Source organism: Girardinichthys multiradiatus, chromosome 1 (assembly GCF_021462225.1).
Source record: "Girardinichthys multiradiatus isolate DD_20200921_A chromosome 1, DD_fGirMul_XY1, whole genome shotgun sequence".
In the NCBI taxonomy this organism is placed as follows: domain Eukaryota; kingdom Metazoa; phylum Chordata; class Actinopteri; order Cyprinodontiformes; family Goodeidae; genus Girardinichthys; species Girardinichthys multiradiatus.
In genome coordinates this window covers 28,979,792-28,997,075 of record NC_061794.1, presented here as the reverse complement: position 1 = coordinate 28,997,075, position 17,284 = coordinate 28,979,792, and the positions used below count along the sequence as shown (strand labels likewise).

The window sequence follows — 17,284 nt, the reverse complement described above, 5'->3', positions numbered from 1 at the left end:
GTAAAAAGCTCCAGCATCCTTGGATAAAGCAGAATCACTGCCCTTCACATAGAAAGCAATCAGGCTTTCTGTGCATGTCCCACTAAGAGACCATCTTGGAATCCCCCAGGATGAGATGGGGGAGAGGGACCTTCAGGTTACCCTCTTGAACTTATTTATTACCTTTGCGACCCGACCTTGGACAAACTTAAGACAACAAATGGATGGCCGGAATACAGTTGTAGGTAAAAGCAGTTCTAGTTACATAAAAAACTGAAATCTAATTTAAACTTGATTATTTTAGGTTAAAAAAAGAAGCAGCTTGTCATGTCACAGAACAAAAGCAGTAGAAAATTTTATTCCATTTTACAACTTAATCATACAGTAAATGGTGAGTTTCATTATCAATCTTCATGATTAATCCAGCATGTTATAGAAAAAAAAAGCACATTCACACAAACTGTATGCACACATTCTAGCTACAATCACACATATAAGCTTCAACAAAACAATAGCTTCATTTTTTCCTTAAAACAATCTGTACATAGTATCTTCCTCTACTGGGAGTTTTAAACTGAGCCAGAGAAACTAACGTGAACTGATTCACAGCAGAAAACAAAAACATTTACAGTAAAGTTCACAGGTAAACAACCACTGTTGTGTCTATTTAGACTTCCTTCGTTTAGCTTGGGTCGGGCTCGCAGCGGTTTCTGTAAAACCAAAGATGGTGGTTAGAGAAAACGTCTCGATGTCTCATGTAGCTTTTATGTGTAGTGAAAGAAAGTGACTTTGAACGTCGCTTTAGTGATCATTGTACCTTTAACTGCAGCACTCGTTCCAGGCCTGGCTGATCTCTTCCTGCCACTGTCTACTGCTGGCTCCTCCTCCACCTCCTTCTCAGCTCGGGAGCTCCGTCTGCTTGGCCCCTTGGGCTTCTCCACAGCAGCTCTGGGAGAACCACAAAGACAAACAACAAACAAGGAAAGAAAAACAGGACATGGATCTGTTACTAATGAGCAACTATCTCTGCTTTACTCAACATTGTAATACCAATGAGGACTCTGCTGTTTTTCCTCATCTACCACAGATACTGTCCATCTTCATCCCAACAGCGTCCACGACTACGTCGACATGATCACTGCTTGCGTCTTTGCAGCACAACCATGTCAAAATACATACCTTGGGACTATGTTGATGGGCGTCTTTCTTTTCTTTGCCCATCTGTGATAGAAGTGGAAAAACAGCGGTAAACTATCAACTGTGCTGAACAAACAGTTATACTACCTCACCATATCATGAAAATCCCAATGTGGAGATACAGCCATGTGGTAACGATCTGCCATTGATTTGACATGCTTTAGATATCATATAATCTCATGCTAATCATACGTACCATATGCGAAGGTCTGTGTTCATCATGTATCCCAATGGTCAACCAAAAAACCTCCAAAATGTTTCAATGGAGATAGAAATCCCTAAGAATCTCCTAAGATTGGTTTTGCTTTTCATAAGATTATATTAAAAGAGAGAGCTTAGAAGCCCCAGCACCCAAAACAAGCAGAAAGGACAGCAACAATAATGTAGGAACCTTACCCTTGCTCAGAACCGGTTGAGGTGTCTTCACCTGACAAGCACAGGAGCAGATATATATTAGGAATCTAATTGCAAAGGTTTAAAAAATGTTGATGACTTGTTTCTCTTTCTCCTGAAAGAGAAAATTAAAGATCAGTTACCCGTCTTCTCAGTCGAGGTGGGTTCCTGTGAAGCTTCTGGCTGAAGAGGTGCTGGAACATGAGGAGAAAACAGTGCAACTAGGAGTAGTTGAAACATCTCGATGCACAACACAGGTTGAAATGTTAAAAGAACCAGCTCCCTATGTGAAGGTATGGTACTGACAAGAAGATTTTCATGTCCTCAGCTTCACAAGAACCAGCACTTCCGAAATATTCCTCAAACATCATGTATTTAGCTGTGGACAAAATTATTGGCACCTCTGATAAAGATATGTAAAAAGTCTTTCAATAAATTCGGATTTTATTGCAACAGCATATAAGAATATGTACTTTGGGTTTGGGAAGCATGCCGAGAATAAAGCTTTCTTGTCCTACAATCTCGATTTTAAATGTGAAGTTTGTTGAACTATACTGCTTTGGTTTAGATGAGGCAACAAACAACCCAGGTGGGTCTGGTGTGCTGTCCTGGGGGCAAAATGAGGTTGTAAAAACTGTTGATAGTAGGAGCAGAAACAATTGTGCCACTGGAGATTTTGTAAAAAATAAATTTAATGAACTAGGGCTGCACGGTGGCACAATTGGTAGCACTGTTGCCTAGCAGCAAGAAGGTCCTGGGTTCAATTCCCAGCCTGGGGTCTTTCTGCATGGAGTTTGCATGTTCTCCCCGTGCATGCGTGGGTTCTCACTGGGTACTCTGGCTTCCTCCCACAGTCCAAAGACATGCCTGTTAAGTTAATTGGTCACTCTAAATTGCCCTTAGGTGTATGAATGAGTGTGTGCATGGTTGTTTGTGTGTTGCCCTGTGATGGACTGGCGACCTGTCCATGGTGTACCCTGCCTCTCGCCCTTAGACTGCTGGAGATAGGCACCAGCTCCCCTGCGACCCACTATGGAATAAGCGGTAGAAAATGACTGACTGACTTAACACATTTAATGAACTAATAATTCATTTGAAATGCTTTATATTGGGAGATAATGCTGCTGCAACAAAATGCTTCTTTTATTATCTTGTTATACATCTTTACCAGGGGGTGGCAATACATTTTTCTACTTATGCATTTCCCTATTTAGAAATAAAATGTGAAAATCCAATAAATCATTTTATGAACACAGGAGTGATGGATGATGTTTTACAATATGCCTACTGATAAGACTAGTGTTGAATACTAATAGTTCTTTTGGCTTGCCAAGCATGTACCTGGGATGGTCTGAGTGGATTCAGCAGGTGCTGTTGCCGACGTCATTGAAGGCTCTGCAGCTGGGGCATCTGACTGGCTTGCTGGGACTCCGCTGGCAATACCAGGTGGAGAAGAGGTGCTGTGGGAACCCTCACCAGGTCCGCTTGATGCAACAATTGGTAGAACAGATGTTACAGAAGATTGTATGGGAGGGATTGCAGAGAGCAAAGTACTGGGAGAAACCCCAGTGCCAGCTACAGTCACAACAGGACCTTGAGCTTTTACAGGCAGTGGCTGATTTGGGACTGAAGCTGCTACGGGTGCAGGAGCCTGACCAACAATCTGAGTAGGAACTGTAACTTGACAAGAGATTTGAGAAGGAACTACAGAGGGATTATTTGTACTAACAACAATAGTATGGGGAGTTTGTGCTTCAGTCTGACTAGCAGGAGGAAGAAAGACTTGTTGTGGGATGCCCCCTTTATGCCCTTGTAGAGGCCTTTCTACTGTACTTTGCTGGGAGTCACCTTTGCCAGAAACAGATACAGTGGCTGATGTGGGCATTATTTTCATTTGGGCTGTAGGGGATGGAGGCACGGGACTCTTTCGAATGGGGTTAACAGCCATAGGACTGGAGCAAGGAGGTGGAGAAGCCAGAGGTGGCTGAAAAAAAGTCGATACAGAAGGGCCCGGGTGGGGAGAAGGCTGATGGCCTGGGAGAGCAGATTTCTGAGAGGAACTTGCCTCACTTGAAGTTTCTGTTTTGATACCTCCTTGGTTAAATTGCTGAGGAGCCAAGAGAGTACTTATTGGCCCTGATGAGGACATACTAGTGGCTATGTGGACCTGTCCAACACCACTCCTATTAGACAGAGCACTTGTCATTGTAGCCCCTGTGGTGTGTGAGGAGCTTGAAGCATGAGAAAGATGGATGTTACCAGCCGACACTTGTAGGGAACCCACCATGGTAACCGACTGTGATACGACTGTTGAATTGGGAGCCATAGAAGAAGCTGGGACCTGGAAAATTGGGTTAATAAATACAGGCGTAGTGGTGATAAACTGTGCAGGTCGAGGGCCAGAGCTCTGATGCCGGAGGTCCTGAGGTCTTACCATAGATGTAGGTACTTGTGAGGTGGGGGCAGATGTAATGGGGTTTGATGTTACAAACACTGTTATCTGGTTGGGGGAAATGTTACTTGATGACGCAGGAATCTGTATGACTGACTGAACACTTGTCCCAGGTTTTGTACTGGGGCTTGGTTTAACAGCTGAAGTGGCAGGATTTACTGCAGAACTGGCACTAACAGTTGAGGCAGAAGTGTTTTGACCGGAAACAGGCGTACTGGTGCTTAGACCTGGACTGGTATTAGTGTTGGTGGAGACTGAGCCGGTAAGAGTAGCCACTGGATTTACATTTTGATTTACAAGGTTGGGTAATGGGTTCTGTTTAAGACTCATGGTAGTACTGGAGTTTACAGTAGTGGGAGGGTGTGGGCTTGGAATTGAAGTAATCGGCAAGGCAGAACCACTAGTAGGATTAAGAGCAGATTTAGGTACAGCCAGAGGTTCGTTTGCAGCACCAGCAGCCGTAGTAACGACAGATGTCGATTTATCTGTATTCTGAGAATTGCAAGATAAAGGCCTTTCTGGATCCAGAACAGACTTGTGGTGGTCATTCCCTGTTTGCGCAGGCCGAAGAGACATGTTCAAAATATTTGTATTATCCAGTAACTGGTTAAGGGATGTTGGAGCTGCTCGGAGAGCAGGTGAGACCTCTGAGTCCTGTCCAGTTGCTGGGTGTATTGGGGGTCTGTCAGCTGTGTTAGCCTGCATTTCGACATCAGGTTTGGGAACCTGATGTGTTGGCATACGAGGACTTGTTATTCTGGGTGATGATAACTCCCTGAATTGCTGTGTCTGGGCTTGAGGTTGGGGTATCTGTCGCTGCTCTGGTGGCATTACTCCCTGATTTTCTCTAAATCCATCAACAGGATTTCCATGAATACCATGGAGGGAGCTCTGACTCTGCTGTGTCTCTATGCCTCCGCTGACTTGTGAAGGCATAGATACTGGACTCTGAGGTACTGAGGAAGGGCTCAGCATCACAGTTTGTCCTTGAGAATTTACCATCTGCTGCTGGTGAGGAGAGCAATTTATAGTATTTTTTGTCGCCTTTTGTCTTCCTGGACTTGGAGTGGCTGACTTTCGACTGGAGGCTGGACTTGACCTACGGCTGTTGCTAGGACTAGCCCTCTTATTCTGACCCCCGGACTGTTTGTCTTGCTTAGCACCTAAAACCCCTACACCAGCCCCAGCAGACTGCTGATTGTTAGAGTTATTTCCTCCTAAATTGCCATTATTGTTGTTGCCTGGTAGAGTTAGGCTAGGTGGAGCCTGGCCGATGGCTTTTAGAGTTGTTGGGTTCAGACCTTGTTGGTCAAATCCCCTGTTAAGGTTTGGCTGTCTTGGAGGAAGAGGAATGTTAATTTTGGGAGGAAACAATCCTGCAATGGAGGCGTTTAGTCTCTCAGGAGAAAGGTTAATTTCTGAGGGCTCAGTGCTGGGTGGCCGATTAGTTGGAGTGAGGGGATGGTGGTAGGGCCTAGGGCTTGCTCTGTTTGGGGTTTTTGGCCTTGAGCTCTGTGAGGATGTCGGTACATTGGGGAAATGAAGGCCAGGCATGTGGCCTCCTTGTTGAGGCTGAGGGGCTAACTGCTGCTGAGGACTGGCCCCAGTATGCTGAGGCATCTGTGTTTGACCGGGACCTTGCTTCATCATTTGAGGGTTGGAACTCTGTTGGGCCCCATTTCCAGGTTGCACTCCAATTTCTGAGCCAGTAGGCCTGTCTTGTTTTGTGTGGGGACCAGCGGAGACTTCCTCAGACCCACTGCTTTGGGGTCCCTGCCCTACATCTGGATGAGACATTCTTCGTGCAGCACCAGAAAGCTACAAAATATTTTAAAAAAAGTAAAGACAATTAACTATGCACCTTAATCAGAAGAAAATATATTAACAAGTGCGTTTTTGATCATCAGATAAAAATGTTTATTATCCCATGTTCATTAAATGCATTAGTATTACACCCTTACTTGTGGGTTCACCATTAGGGGAATCCCCCTGGCTTTGTCAGGTGATGGTGGGACACTGCTGTGGCCTTGAAGGTTGATCATTACAGGCATGCTGGCCTGCTGCGAAACAGGATGCCTCTGCACCTCTGTTGGATTGCCTATACTCCGAGGAGGGAGTTGACCTCCTGGGGGAATGGGCATGTGATTCTTGGATTGCTCCTGTTGCATCTTTAGCATCCTCATCATTTGCTGTTGTTGCTAGAATGTAAAATAGACACAAACTTTAGGAATGAGACTAATATTATGATGTTGAAAAAAAGATTCATGAATGTACACAATACCTGTACCTGCTGTTGTAGGCTGGGCTGCTGCAACTGCTGCTGTTGCTGCAGCTGATGTGGGTGCATCTGTGGCTGACTTTGACCTGGAGTCTGTGAACCCGGCATCACTTGCTGCGCTTGAGCATTTTGAAGACTCTGCATTTGCATTATCTGCTGCTGTTGCTGCATTTGTTGTAACTGTTGTTGTTGTTGTTGTTGCTGCTGCTGCTGCTGTTGTTGTTGCATTTGCTGCTGATGGATTTGATGTTGCATTTGCTGCTGATGCTGCATTTGCTGTTGCTGTAGATGTTGCTGTTGCATTTGCTGCATCTGATGATGTTGCTGCTGCTGATGTTGCTGCTGCTGTTGCTGTTGCTGCTGTTGTTGATGTTGCTGCTGCTGTTGTTGCTGCTGCTGTTGTTGCTGCTGCTGTTGTTGCTGCTGCTGTTGTTGTTGTTGTTGCTGCTGCTGCTGCTGTTGTTGTTGTTGTTGCTGCTGCTGCTGCTGTTGTTGTTGTTGTTGTTGCTGCTGCTGCTGTTGTATATACTGCATGGGTACTTGTTGCAGCACTCTCTGTTCTCCTGTCTGGCTGGGAAATCCTATTCAAAACATAAAGAGGGTCATATTCATAACTTAAGAGGGAACATAATAATACAATTTCCTAAATTAAAAGAGTATGTAACTGTAAATATTGGTGATTCAAAAGGTGTACTAAATAACTAAGATATTGTTTTCCAAAATTTACCTGCAGGCCTATTAGGAAAATCCGGGAGTTTTTGGCCTGAGCTTTCCAAACCCAAACCCTGCTCCCCACTAAGATTTGGTAATTCAGCATCTTCCATGCCAACAGCCCCATCAAGACCACTTTGAGGAGAAATGCAAAACTTAGCCATCTTAAAATAACCAGTTCAAGCATAACTGTAACATAACTGTAACAGAACCATAACAAATTCTGGTTATTACCTAAGTCCCTCCACTTGCTGCTGTCCATCACTCTCTTTAGGCTTCTTCTTTCGTGGTGGTTTCTTCTTTTTAGGTTTAGCTGGATTATCCCCACCAGCCCCCTGTTTTCCTCCTGGTCCAAACTGGCTTGCTGAAATATCACTCTGCAGCAGATTGACCAGGAGTGGGCTAGTCAGTGTAACATCTTTGCTAACGGGAAAACCACCAGGCTGTCCACACGGTCCTCCAACCGGCATCTGACCAGAGAACTGCGGGTTGAAGTTCATGCCATGACCTGGAAAGTGTCCATTACCCATCTGGATGTGCTGGGGGCCTCCCATCATGCCTTGCTGCTGTTGACCTTGCATATCAGGGACCATCTGCTGCACGCCTATTTCCCCTGTCCCACTATTCGGATCTCCAATGACATGTGGATGTTGCTGAGCTGCCTGTTGTTGTTGTTGTTGTTGCTGCTGCTGCAACATAGCTTGTTGCTGTTTTTGTTGCTGAAACTGCTGTTGTAACTGTTGTTGCTGTTGTTGAATGAGATGATGACCAGCAGGGAGTCTCATCTGTGGCCCATGCATGCCCATACTTTGATTAGGATTGCCAGCTATTGGGACCTGCTGAGGCTGTTGTTGGTTCATCTGTTGGTGTTGCTGTTGTAGCTGTTGTTGCAGCTGGTGCTGTTGTTGTAACTGCTGCTGCTGAAGTTGAGCCATTTGCTGCTGCTGCTGTGGAGTCATCTGTTGTGGGCCAACCTGGCCCTGGAACTGAGGCATGTTACCTGGAACATTGGGTGAAGGGCCACGCATCATCTGGCCAGGCATAACCCCAGGTGGAATCTTCCCACCAAACGCCTGTTTGTTTCCTTGCATCTGGTTGGCAACCATCTGCTCCATCATTGAGTTTTGTTGCTGCTGCTGCAGGAGCATGGCCTGATGCCCTTGGCCTCCAACCATCTGACCCTGCCCATGCATCACCCCCTGGCCTTGCTGTGGCATCATTTGCTTAGGTGGGGTCATCCCACCTCTCTGCCCTTGACCAATGGGCCTTGAAAGGACAGTCTGACCTCCACCCTGGCCTTGAACCATCTGGCTGGGGGAGGAGGGCACAGGCTGGGCCTGATGCTGGAGGCCTATCATTTGGGTCTGGAGGCCAGGCTGCTGCTGGCCCATACTAGCACCAGCCGTGGTACCAGGAGGTGGACCTGCCATAGTACTTTGTCCAGCCATTATATTGGGTTGAACATGGGGTGGTCCCTGCATTGAGTTAGGAGTGGAAGCTGCTGGCTGGGCTCCTGATTTAAAACCGAAAAAGAAAAGGATTTAAGACATTACTTCAACGTCTTTTTACAACACATACACTGTTATGGCCTTTAGCAACATATTTAGCTTTCTCATATTAGACAAACTAAAACTAAACTTCAGCGCTAATTTTTGCTATGGCCAAAAACCTCAAATTAAAAATAAGATTAAAAAAGTAGTTATTATTACTCTGGCATTTAGGAAACTCAGAGAATGTTGGTGATACTAACTGATCTAAAATGGTAAAGTTTAGTCAGATTTAATGATGGAAAATGGGGCCTCTGACTGGCATGCAATACCAGGTGGAGAGGAGGAGATGTAGAAGGGATGGGAAAAAGATTTTGTCTCTTTATGCAACGCATATAAAAATTTTGGTTGAACTCTATGTCTGCTGGTGTAGCACTGCACATTTTTGGGTTGAATAATTTCTGATCATATGAAAGTTGAGAAAAAAGATCAAATCTAGAAGAAATTGTGAACATTTATGGAATAATCTTGTTGAAATATAGCCTACATTAGATCAACATGATGCATTCAGCCTAATCATACTACCATGCTTCTGCAGTGTGTTATTTTAATCATTCTTTGAATTTTATTTACCTGTGTGAGTTATTCCTTGGTTGTTCTGCAGCTGCTGAGGAGCTCCGCCTACAGGGGTTCCTGTAGTGCCAGCACTCACCTGACCTTGAACAAAGTTCATGTTTGGAAAGCCCATGGGACGCTTTCCCATGCCTGCAATCAGTAGTTATTATATTATTATTAGCAGTTGTTATTCAAAAAAAAAAAAAAAATCATCATTACTGTAAAGCAATTATATTACCAAAATTGCAATGCGCTTTAATATGCAGGTCAACAACAACAACAACAAAAAAACAATTACCAACAATTACTCACCCGGGTGAACTTGGGCACCTGGCTGCACATGTTGGGGCATTCCCATGAATCCTTGCTGCATGTTACCCTGTTGGCTGAGAGCTGCTCTGCCTGGTGAACCAACACCCTGGGGGAACCCCTGAGGAGTTGTGGGTCTCTGAGCCATCATAGGAGGCGTCCCTGGAGAACCTTGCTGAAAAGGAGATGAGGATGATCCAGGAGACTTGGCAGTGATGTTGCTCTGTGGTCCAGACGTTGACGGTAGGGGTAGTGGAGGTCTGGGTGGTCCGGTGACACCACCAGGACCAGCTTGTTGGCCTTTAGGTTGCGGCGTAGCAAACTGACCCATTCCTGCTGGCTGTTGCTGCTGTAACTGTCCTTGTCCCATTGCATTATATAACTGCCCAGCCTGCTGGCTCCCAAATGGATATGGGGGTGGAGGGTGATTGGGGGTCTGAACTGTAGCTAGTGATGGTGGGCGTTGAACCATTTGGTTTTGAGGGGGAAGTTTTCTCCAAGCAGGGCCTCCTTGGGCTGCTGGGGGCTGTAGTACGCCAGAGGGCAACGGATTCCAGCCAGGAGGTGCTCCCATTTGGCCCGCAGGATTGAATGGAGGTCTAGGTCCGAGCTGAGAGAGCTGAGCCTGTTGCTGCGCTTGTTGCTGGGCCTGTTGCTGCTGTTGGTGATGCTGTTGTAGTGCAGCTGGGTTGTGTGGTCTCCCTACCTGCAGAGCCTGCATGTGATGTGCAGCTTGAGCAGACATGGCGCCTGAAGCATGTGGAGCACCCTGTTGGTGCTGAAGTTGTTGCTGCTGCTGAACTGACATAACTGGCATCATTGGATCCATCACATCTGTGACAATGGAGGACATGGTGCTTTCATTCAAGTCATACATATGCTATGATATTTTCAAAGGTCCAACATCAATCATTAGATGAAGACAAAATACAGACCTAAACCTGTTTGTAGAGGTGGTCTCTGCACACGAGCATGGATCTGTGCACTGCTGCCAGGTAACATAGGCTGACCCACCATGCCAGGCCCACGTGGAACCATTGACGGATCGGGCATCCTTACCCCTCCTCGAGAAAATAAACAATCATCATGTCACTAACTATGAATACAGTACCTTGCAAAAATATTTACACCAATTGAATTTGTTTCACATTTTGTAATGTTGCAACAACAATCTTCAAAGCATTTTACTAGAATTTTATGTGATAGGCCAACACATAACCATAAAAGTAACTGGAAAGTTGACAAAAAAAAAATCATTTAAGATTGAAAATCTTTTTTTTTTTTACAATTACAAATCTAAAAAGTGTGGCATGCATATGCATTAACCTTTCTGAGTCAATTCATCCCAGAACTCCCTTTTCACAGCAATTACAGCCGCAGTTCCTTTGGATTCGTTTCTACCACCTTTGCACAGCACAGATACTAAACCTTTTGTCCAATCCTCTGTGAAATACTCAAAGCTGAGTCAAATTGGATGAAGTCTGAAGAGCAATTTTCATGTGTTGTGATTGCTTTTTTGTATTTATGTCTATAATGTTTGATCTAATTTACTGGGTTTACTGCACGTTTTTTTCCTAACACTGTCCTCCATCTAGCCTCCCATCAATTCTGACAAGCTTCACTGTCCCCGCTAAAAAAAAGCCTCCAGCATGATGCACAATGTTTAAGGGACAAATGTTCGTGCCACGCCATATAATAAAATCAAAACGTTTAATTTTGGTCACGTCACACCAGCCCATCTTCTTCCACATGTCCCCTTTATGGCTTTTGACAAACAAAAAAATAAGATTTCTACAGGTGTTCTTTCAACAGTGGCTTTCATCTTGCCGGTTTCATAAAAAGGTCAGACTTGTGGAGTGCATGACCAGTAGCTACCAGTGCTCTGTGAGATGCTTTAAACGTCCCCACAACTTTATCCTTAACCTGTCTTGTGTTTGCCTTGGTCTTCCTGATGCCCTTTGTTCGCTAATGTTATCTAAAGAAACTGATTCCTTCATGGAACAGCTGTACTAAGCATGAATTCCAATAGTAATTAGTTAATCTGGATTTCATTTAGAAGTATCAAAATAAAGGGGGATGTATACAATCATTTGTAATAAATTAGAATATGCCTTGTGATGAGGCTCGTTAGTTAGATTAAAAGTACCATTTGGAAATAAGCAGGTATTTAAATGTTTGGTCTAATATTTTTAATCTTGAATGTCATGTTTTCATTAGCTGGAAGTGGAAAATAATCATAATTAACAGAAATACAAGCTTGTGTGTAATTTATCTTTATAATGTGCCTCACTTTGTGAATCAAGTTACTGAAATAACTTAACTTTTGAATAACATTCTACTTTATTTAATGGGTCTGTACACGCACGCTACACTTCACAGTCATGCACTAGTTTGTGTTGGTCCATCAAACAAAACCTAAATAAATTACACTGATGTTTGTGGCTGTAATGTGTCAAAAAATAAGTTCAAGAGGAATGAAGACTCTGCAAAGAACTGTGAACAAAAAGTAATATTTATCTAGTAACCAAGTACAGAATTAGAGCTAAAAAGAAAAAAATTATCTTAAAAGATTGCTCAATAAAACTGTAAAGTAATTGTTTTTATTACCAGCTTGGATGTTTTTGGTAATATTTAGTTTCTCACTCAATAGATCATCTGTAGTTAGAATGTGAGACAGGTAAAGTAAACCAACCTGGACCAGGCTGACCTGGAAAGCCACCATCCATTCTCATCTGACCAGGTGCACCAATTGGTCCATTCACCCTAACTTCTTGTCCTCTGTTTGGTCCAACAGCCACATTGATTGCTCCCTCGCCTGAAAATTAGACGTGAAAAAGAAAACGCAGTTAATGAACATGCAAATCCACTTTTAAGTGTCCAAAAGAAATATGTTTTTGAAATATGTTACCTTCTATTTGCACAGAGAGAATGCCCAGGTCTCTGAGCTGCTGCTGGTTGTTCTGGGCCAACAGTCTGAGACGTTCTGCAGCATCTCTGGGAATGTTGAAGGTAACACGGACACTGTTCCATGGCTCTACACATTGTGGCTGCAGCCTTTCAGAGCCTTAAAGAAAAAGATTTGATGTATATATAAAGTTTTGCAACTACATGGAGCTATTATAGTAGCAGTACAGTTTTCCTTTCTTATACATGTCACGGTAAGAGTGAGATGGACAGATAAGAATAGCTAGAAGAGCTCACAGAAACTGATCGAGAGACTTGTCGATGTTTTCAGGGCTTGCAAATCTTGCGCAACCCACCTCAAAATGTTTTAAAATAAAAATATTTTGAAACTAAATATTATAATGGCATTACGACATTTCAGAAAATCGACTAGTTAGAGGGCAACATAATAAAAATGAACTAGGGAAAAAACAAAGCCATTTTTCTCATTATTCAATAAACCCTCCTGACATGACTGCTACATTATAAACGGAGGACAATGTACATCTGCTAAGGTAAAGAAGGGAAAACTGACCAAGGTTAAGCATGTTGGGTATCCCGCTGAGAACCGAGTCAAGTTTTTGAGTGAAGTCCTCGTCGTTCATGTTCCCTTGAAAAGCAACAAATATTGTGGAGTCTTCATCCTTCACACTATTTTCTTCCATGCCACCTGCCTTCTTGACCTCTTCTACTTCAGTTGCAGTGTATATATGGCAACTCTCAGCTTCGTCGACTGCATCGTCCCCAACACCGGAGTCTCTGTCTGAATCACTATCAGACTCCAGGTGCTCGGTCTTCTGGGACATGTCAGGAGGGGTTTGTCGGTGAGCCATCCTCCCCCTGTACTAGGAGTGGCGTCTGAACCGTTTTATGCTGCAACCAAATGTGATAAGGCTCAAATTAGAACAACATCTTACAAAGCGCTGATGTCAGTGAGAGGAAACAAAGAAACAACAAACAAAAGGGCAAAATGATCAATTAAAAACACTAAAACTCTAGGTTGCAGACAAAATTCAAAGTCAAACTAATAAATATTAAATATTCTTTGCTTGAAAGAAAAACTTAACTGCAATCAGCATCATTAATGCAAAATTCAATGCTTACATCACAATTACGTCTTCCTAATATCAAGCAGCACTACACTCAGTGATGAAAAACCTGTCACACATTTCTTTCTGAGTACTCAACTAGTTAAGGTAGTTAGTACATGTAAGGATGTGCATGCATTCAGCATTTTTCCTACGCAGATTACAGCATCAAAACTGGGTCAATCACAATTGATCAATTCTAAAGTAAAACAATTACTTCTTAACAAAAGGTAGAACAACAGTTCTTTCTAATTTTTATTTTTTATCTTATTTTTCTGAAGTCAGAATTTCACCTGGGAAAGCCAGAGACCTTCAAACAACACTGAATTCAACATGGCTGCCATATGATTAATTTATGTCGATAAGGAGGAAAATGTGTTCTTTTAGTGTTTGAACGCATAACAAAAGCAAAAAGAGAAATACATTGTTATTGGCTTATGTTGCTAAAGGTAGTTAGCAACACAACAACCAGCAAATTCCACTGGTTTTCCAACATGCTCTTAGAGCATGCTCAACCTGGGTGGGTTATATGGAAGACATAAAGGATTGCCCCATTTCATCTAAATGTTTTCAATCAGAGATCTAAAAGTAATATTGACAGTAAGACTAGAAATCAATCGATGGGGGTTTTTTCTATGGGCAAAGCCAATGTTTTTTGACTGCCCAATATTTTCATTTTTTTTTTATTTTGCAAATATGTTTCAATCTTTTGACCAAGGATAAGATTTTTGCCCATTGTCTTTGGGTATTAAGCAAGTGTGTATTGTTAGGCTTTAATTTGGTAGCTGAAGAAGTTTAGCTCACTTTCTGTTCCTCAGATGACCCGCATGGATTGTGTTTACAGATCTGCTTTGCTTGTAACGCATCCTCTGGAGGAAAGAGGTTCCCCAGCATACAATAACCCTGGAACAAGACAGTCTGAGTAAAAATACCAGAAATTTGAAAAAAATTTCAGAAAAATTTGAAAAAAACAAAATACATAACATGATCAATTTTCTCAACTTTAAAAGAGAATAGAAACAATTATTCCAACTGTGGAAAACAAATTGTGATTATTAGTTAGAATACTTTTATCTACAACATTTGATCAACATTATTTCAGTTCTAATACAAATATAGAATAAACACTAGCTACATTTCATAGTAGTTCTAAACTGTTTATTGGGCAGGATATTATAAGTTTACTGTTCTGGTCTTTGTAGAGTAACAACCATACTGCATGATTAGTTGGGTTATATGCTCAGGTAGCCAGGTGGCTTATTGACAGACACAGCACTGGTAGCTTGGTAACTAAAGCTTTAAAACTGTGTTTCTGTAATAAGAGTGATGGGTGCTGCTCCTTTAGTTTCCACATCATGACTGTCTATTCTCTTTAGCGATGGAAAAGTGTTAAAACCCTCATTCTGCCAACTCACAGACAGCTAGTGCTGCACAATATAGAGCAAATATATTATAATGGCGATAGTGTGTGCAGTACTTATGTTGCAAAGGACTGTTTGAAATGCAATATTATTCAGGAATTTTCATGTTGCATGCCCAAAATATATTCTTCCTCACTGCAGTATAAACCCCCAACTGGCAGCTGACAAGGTCCAAGCTACCAAAAGTCACAACAACGTTTGGATGTGATGTAATGAAATATGAGAATTGCATTTATGGTGCATTAACTGCAGTGGGAAATTAAATCTCCCTGTGGAAACCTCCTAAAGGAACTAATTATTTATTAAAACCACATTTAACAAAAATATGACGATTGCATGATTCTCTAATAATGTGCAGACCAACGGGCAACAAATGGGGGAGGGTCAGCCCTCCAGCAACCTATGCACCAGACACCTTAAAAAAAAACCAAAAACAACTCCTGCTATTTTGACACTTTTTCTAGCAGCTTATAAAAATGAAACTATAAACCAAAGAAATGGTAAAACAGAAATTTTTTGTATTTAAACCATAGCTTTGTTAAACCATGGTGTAGCTGGATACCTCATGCCTAATAATGCATTGGCTATGTAAAATCAGACACGACCAATGGATGATATTTTTAAAAATGGCAAATATTGGCCTAATTTATTGTACAAGCTACATACCTGCCAACATCTGCACTGGAGGTCAAGTTCGACCTAAATGCACATATGGACAAGCTGTGCTGACACTCAAAGGTTGCAAATATTTGACTAATTTACCTTAAAAATGGGATAAATCTGTCACATATTTTTTTTTTAAATGTATTGTGGTGTATGAACAGTGTAAATTTGGCTTCTTTTTGTTGTTACCATTATACCCTAAGCCTGCTTGGGACAACGAAGGTAAATTCGTGTCTGTGGCAAATTGTGCGCATTTAAAACGGCTAAACACGTATATATTAAGGTGCATGATCTAATTTTAATGATGAAATAAATAAAATAAAAAACCATGAATCTACGTTATGACTGTGTAGCAGCACATACTAAACACACCGGTAGGTCACATCAACTTGATCGGTGATGTTCCGTCCATCAAAGCAAATATGTCAAACGTTTAGAGGCGTTTTGTATCGCTGTCAATGGCTGTGTAATTTCTATAACCGTCAATAAATATCACACGGTTGAAAAGCATCACTTTAAACAAAATCCAGCTTGATTATATGATGACGGGCCCAGCAGTAGTACGGGCCTTAACGCAAATATAAGCTAACGAAATTCACAACGCAGAAGCTGAAGATTGGTTTCCTTTGTTATTATGCACATTTAACAAACAACCGATAACGTTTATACACGAGATATTTACACTTGAAGTGGTACAGTTAGAAAAAGATAAAACGAACTTGAAAACGGTTCAAGCTAGTTTCTCCGTGAACTAAAGCTAACTCCAGCTAGAAAATTTTAGCTGCGTTAGCCAGCTAACAGAGGAGATAACTTATCACGAATGCATTCAAGCACCTGATGTTAGCTTACAAATTCTTTCGCTTTAATTTTCTACGTATTTCAATTAGTAAGAGCAAAATAACTTACCACACATAACAGTCAGGAAATATGTTTACCAGTCGAAATCTGTTTGCTAGGAAGGCTAACCAAACATGATTCACATTAGCAGGTTAACAGAACGACTTCCGGTGGTGTTTACCCAAATAAAACCGCAACTCAGGAAAGAAGCTTACACAACCACGTAAAATTTCTACAAAATATTTTTATTTCACCCTCCTGTGTCCCTGCATATTTTATGTTTTTTTAATTTTATTTTTGCATAATTTGTTCTGGGTTGATGTCAATGGCATCTTTTTGCCACTTGGCGTGTGTGTCTCCCTTTAAATTAAAATAGCTAAACACCTTTTTCATTCCCTGCAGTAGCAATCCCTTAAAGTCTTCATTCATAAACTATAAATCTACCAACTTTCATATAAGTGGTGGAGCAAAAACATTTTGATGACTTTTAAACGACTTTGCACAAAAAATGGATAAGAATCAAGCAGTGTTTATGCAACGTTTTGACATTCCCTGGGATGGGGAAAAGCAACACCAAAATAAAAAGATGTGAGGTTATTATGTAGGGCTACACTGAAGTCAGAAATTTAAAAGGCCCACATAAAATTATGATACATAATATTTTATGGCAATCTATAAAAGACCACATGGGGCACAAAATGGACTCCCAAAGTTCAATCAAAAAATTCCTTCTCTAAATGTGTACATGTTTAACCAACAATTTAATATGGAGTGGAACATTAATTGTCTATATGTATGTTTTGATGTTTTCTTGCTGACCTGAAGATGTTTCTCCAATTCAGAGAGGTTTTGTGCTTCATAAATGATTTGTTATGCTTTTCTTCTAATTCACCTAATTTACAACCAAAAAG

At 41.9% G+C, this 17,284-nt stretch overlaps 1 protein-coding gene across 1 annotated transcript; it reads right to left on the bottom strand.

The window, feature by feature from the left end:
• Positions 1-304: 304 nt before the first annotated feature.
• On the bottom strand, positions 305-16,551 carry ncoa6 (nuclear receptor coactivator 6). Its single transcript, XM_047364181.1, has 18 exons — positions 16,443-16,551; positions 14,257-14,355; positions 12,900-13,237; positions 12,330-12,485; positions 12,114-12,236; positions 10,357-10,485; positions 9,425-10,255; positions 9,131-9,262; positions 7,245-8,523; positions 7,027-7,145; positions 6,309-6,880; positions 5,983-6,219; positions 2,911-5,839; positions 1,713-1,763; positions 1,573-1,603; positions 1,159-1,200; positions 797-927; positions 305-689 (listed from the first exon to the last, which is right to left on the bottom strand). Exons 3-18 carry the CDS (start codon positions 13,195-13,197, stop codon positions 643-645), a joined length of 7,107 nt encoding a protein of 2,368 aa, XP_047220137.1. The 5' UTR covers positions 13,198-13,237; positions 14,257-14,355; positions 16,443-16,551; the 3' UTR covers positions 305-642.
• Between the last annotated feature and the right edge of the window lie 733 nt (positions 16,552-17,284).

What these genes read in the sequence shown, in the direction of transcription:
- ncoa6 (XM_047364181.1), bottom strand. Translation starts at nt 13,197, where the DNA reads ATGGCTCACCGACAAACCCCTCCTGACATGTCCCAGAAGACCGAGCAC. An exon ending in CCAAGGAATAACTCACACAG is followed by an intron (nt 8,524 to 9,130) that starts GTAAATAAAATT and finishes GTTTTAAATCAG; the next exon opens with GAGCCCAGCCAGCAGCTTCC. An exon ending in AACGAGTGCTGCAGTTAAAG is followed by an intron (nt 690 to 796) that starts GTACAATGATCA and finishes TTGGTTTTACAG; the next exon opens with AAACCGCTGCGAGCCCGACC.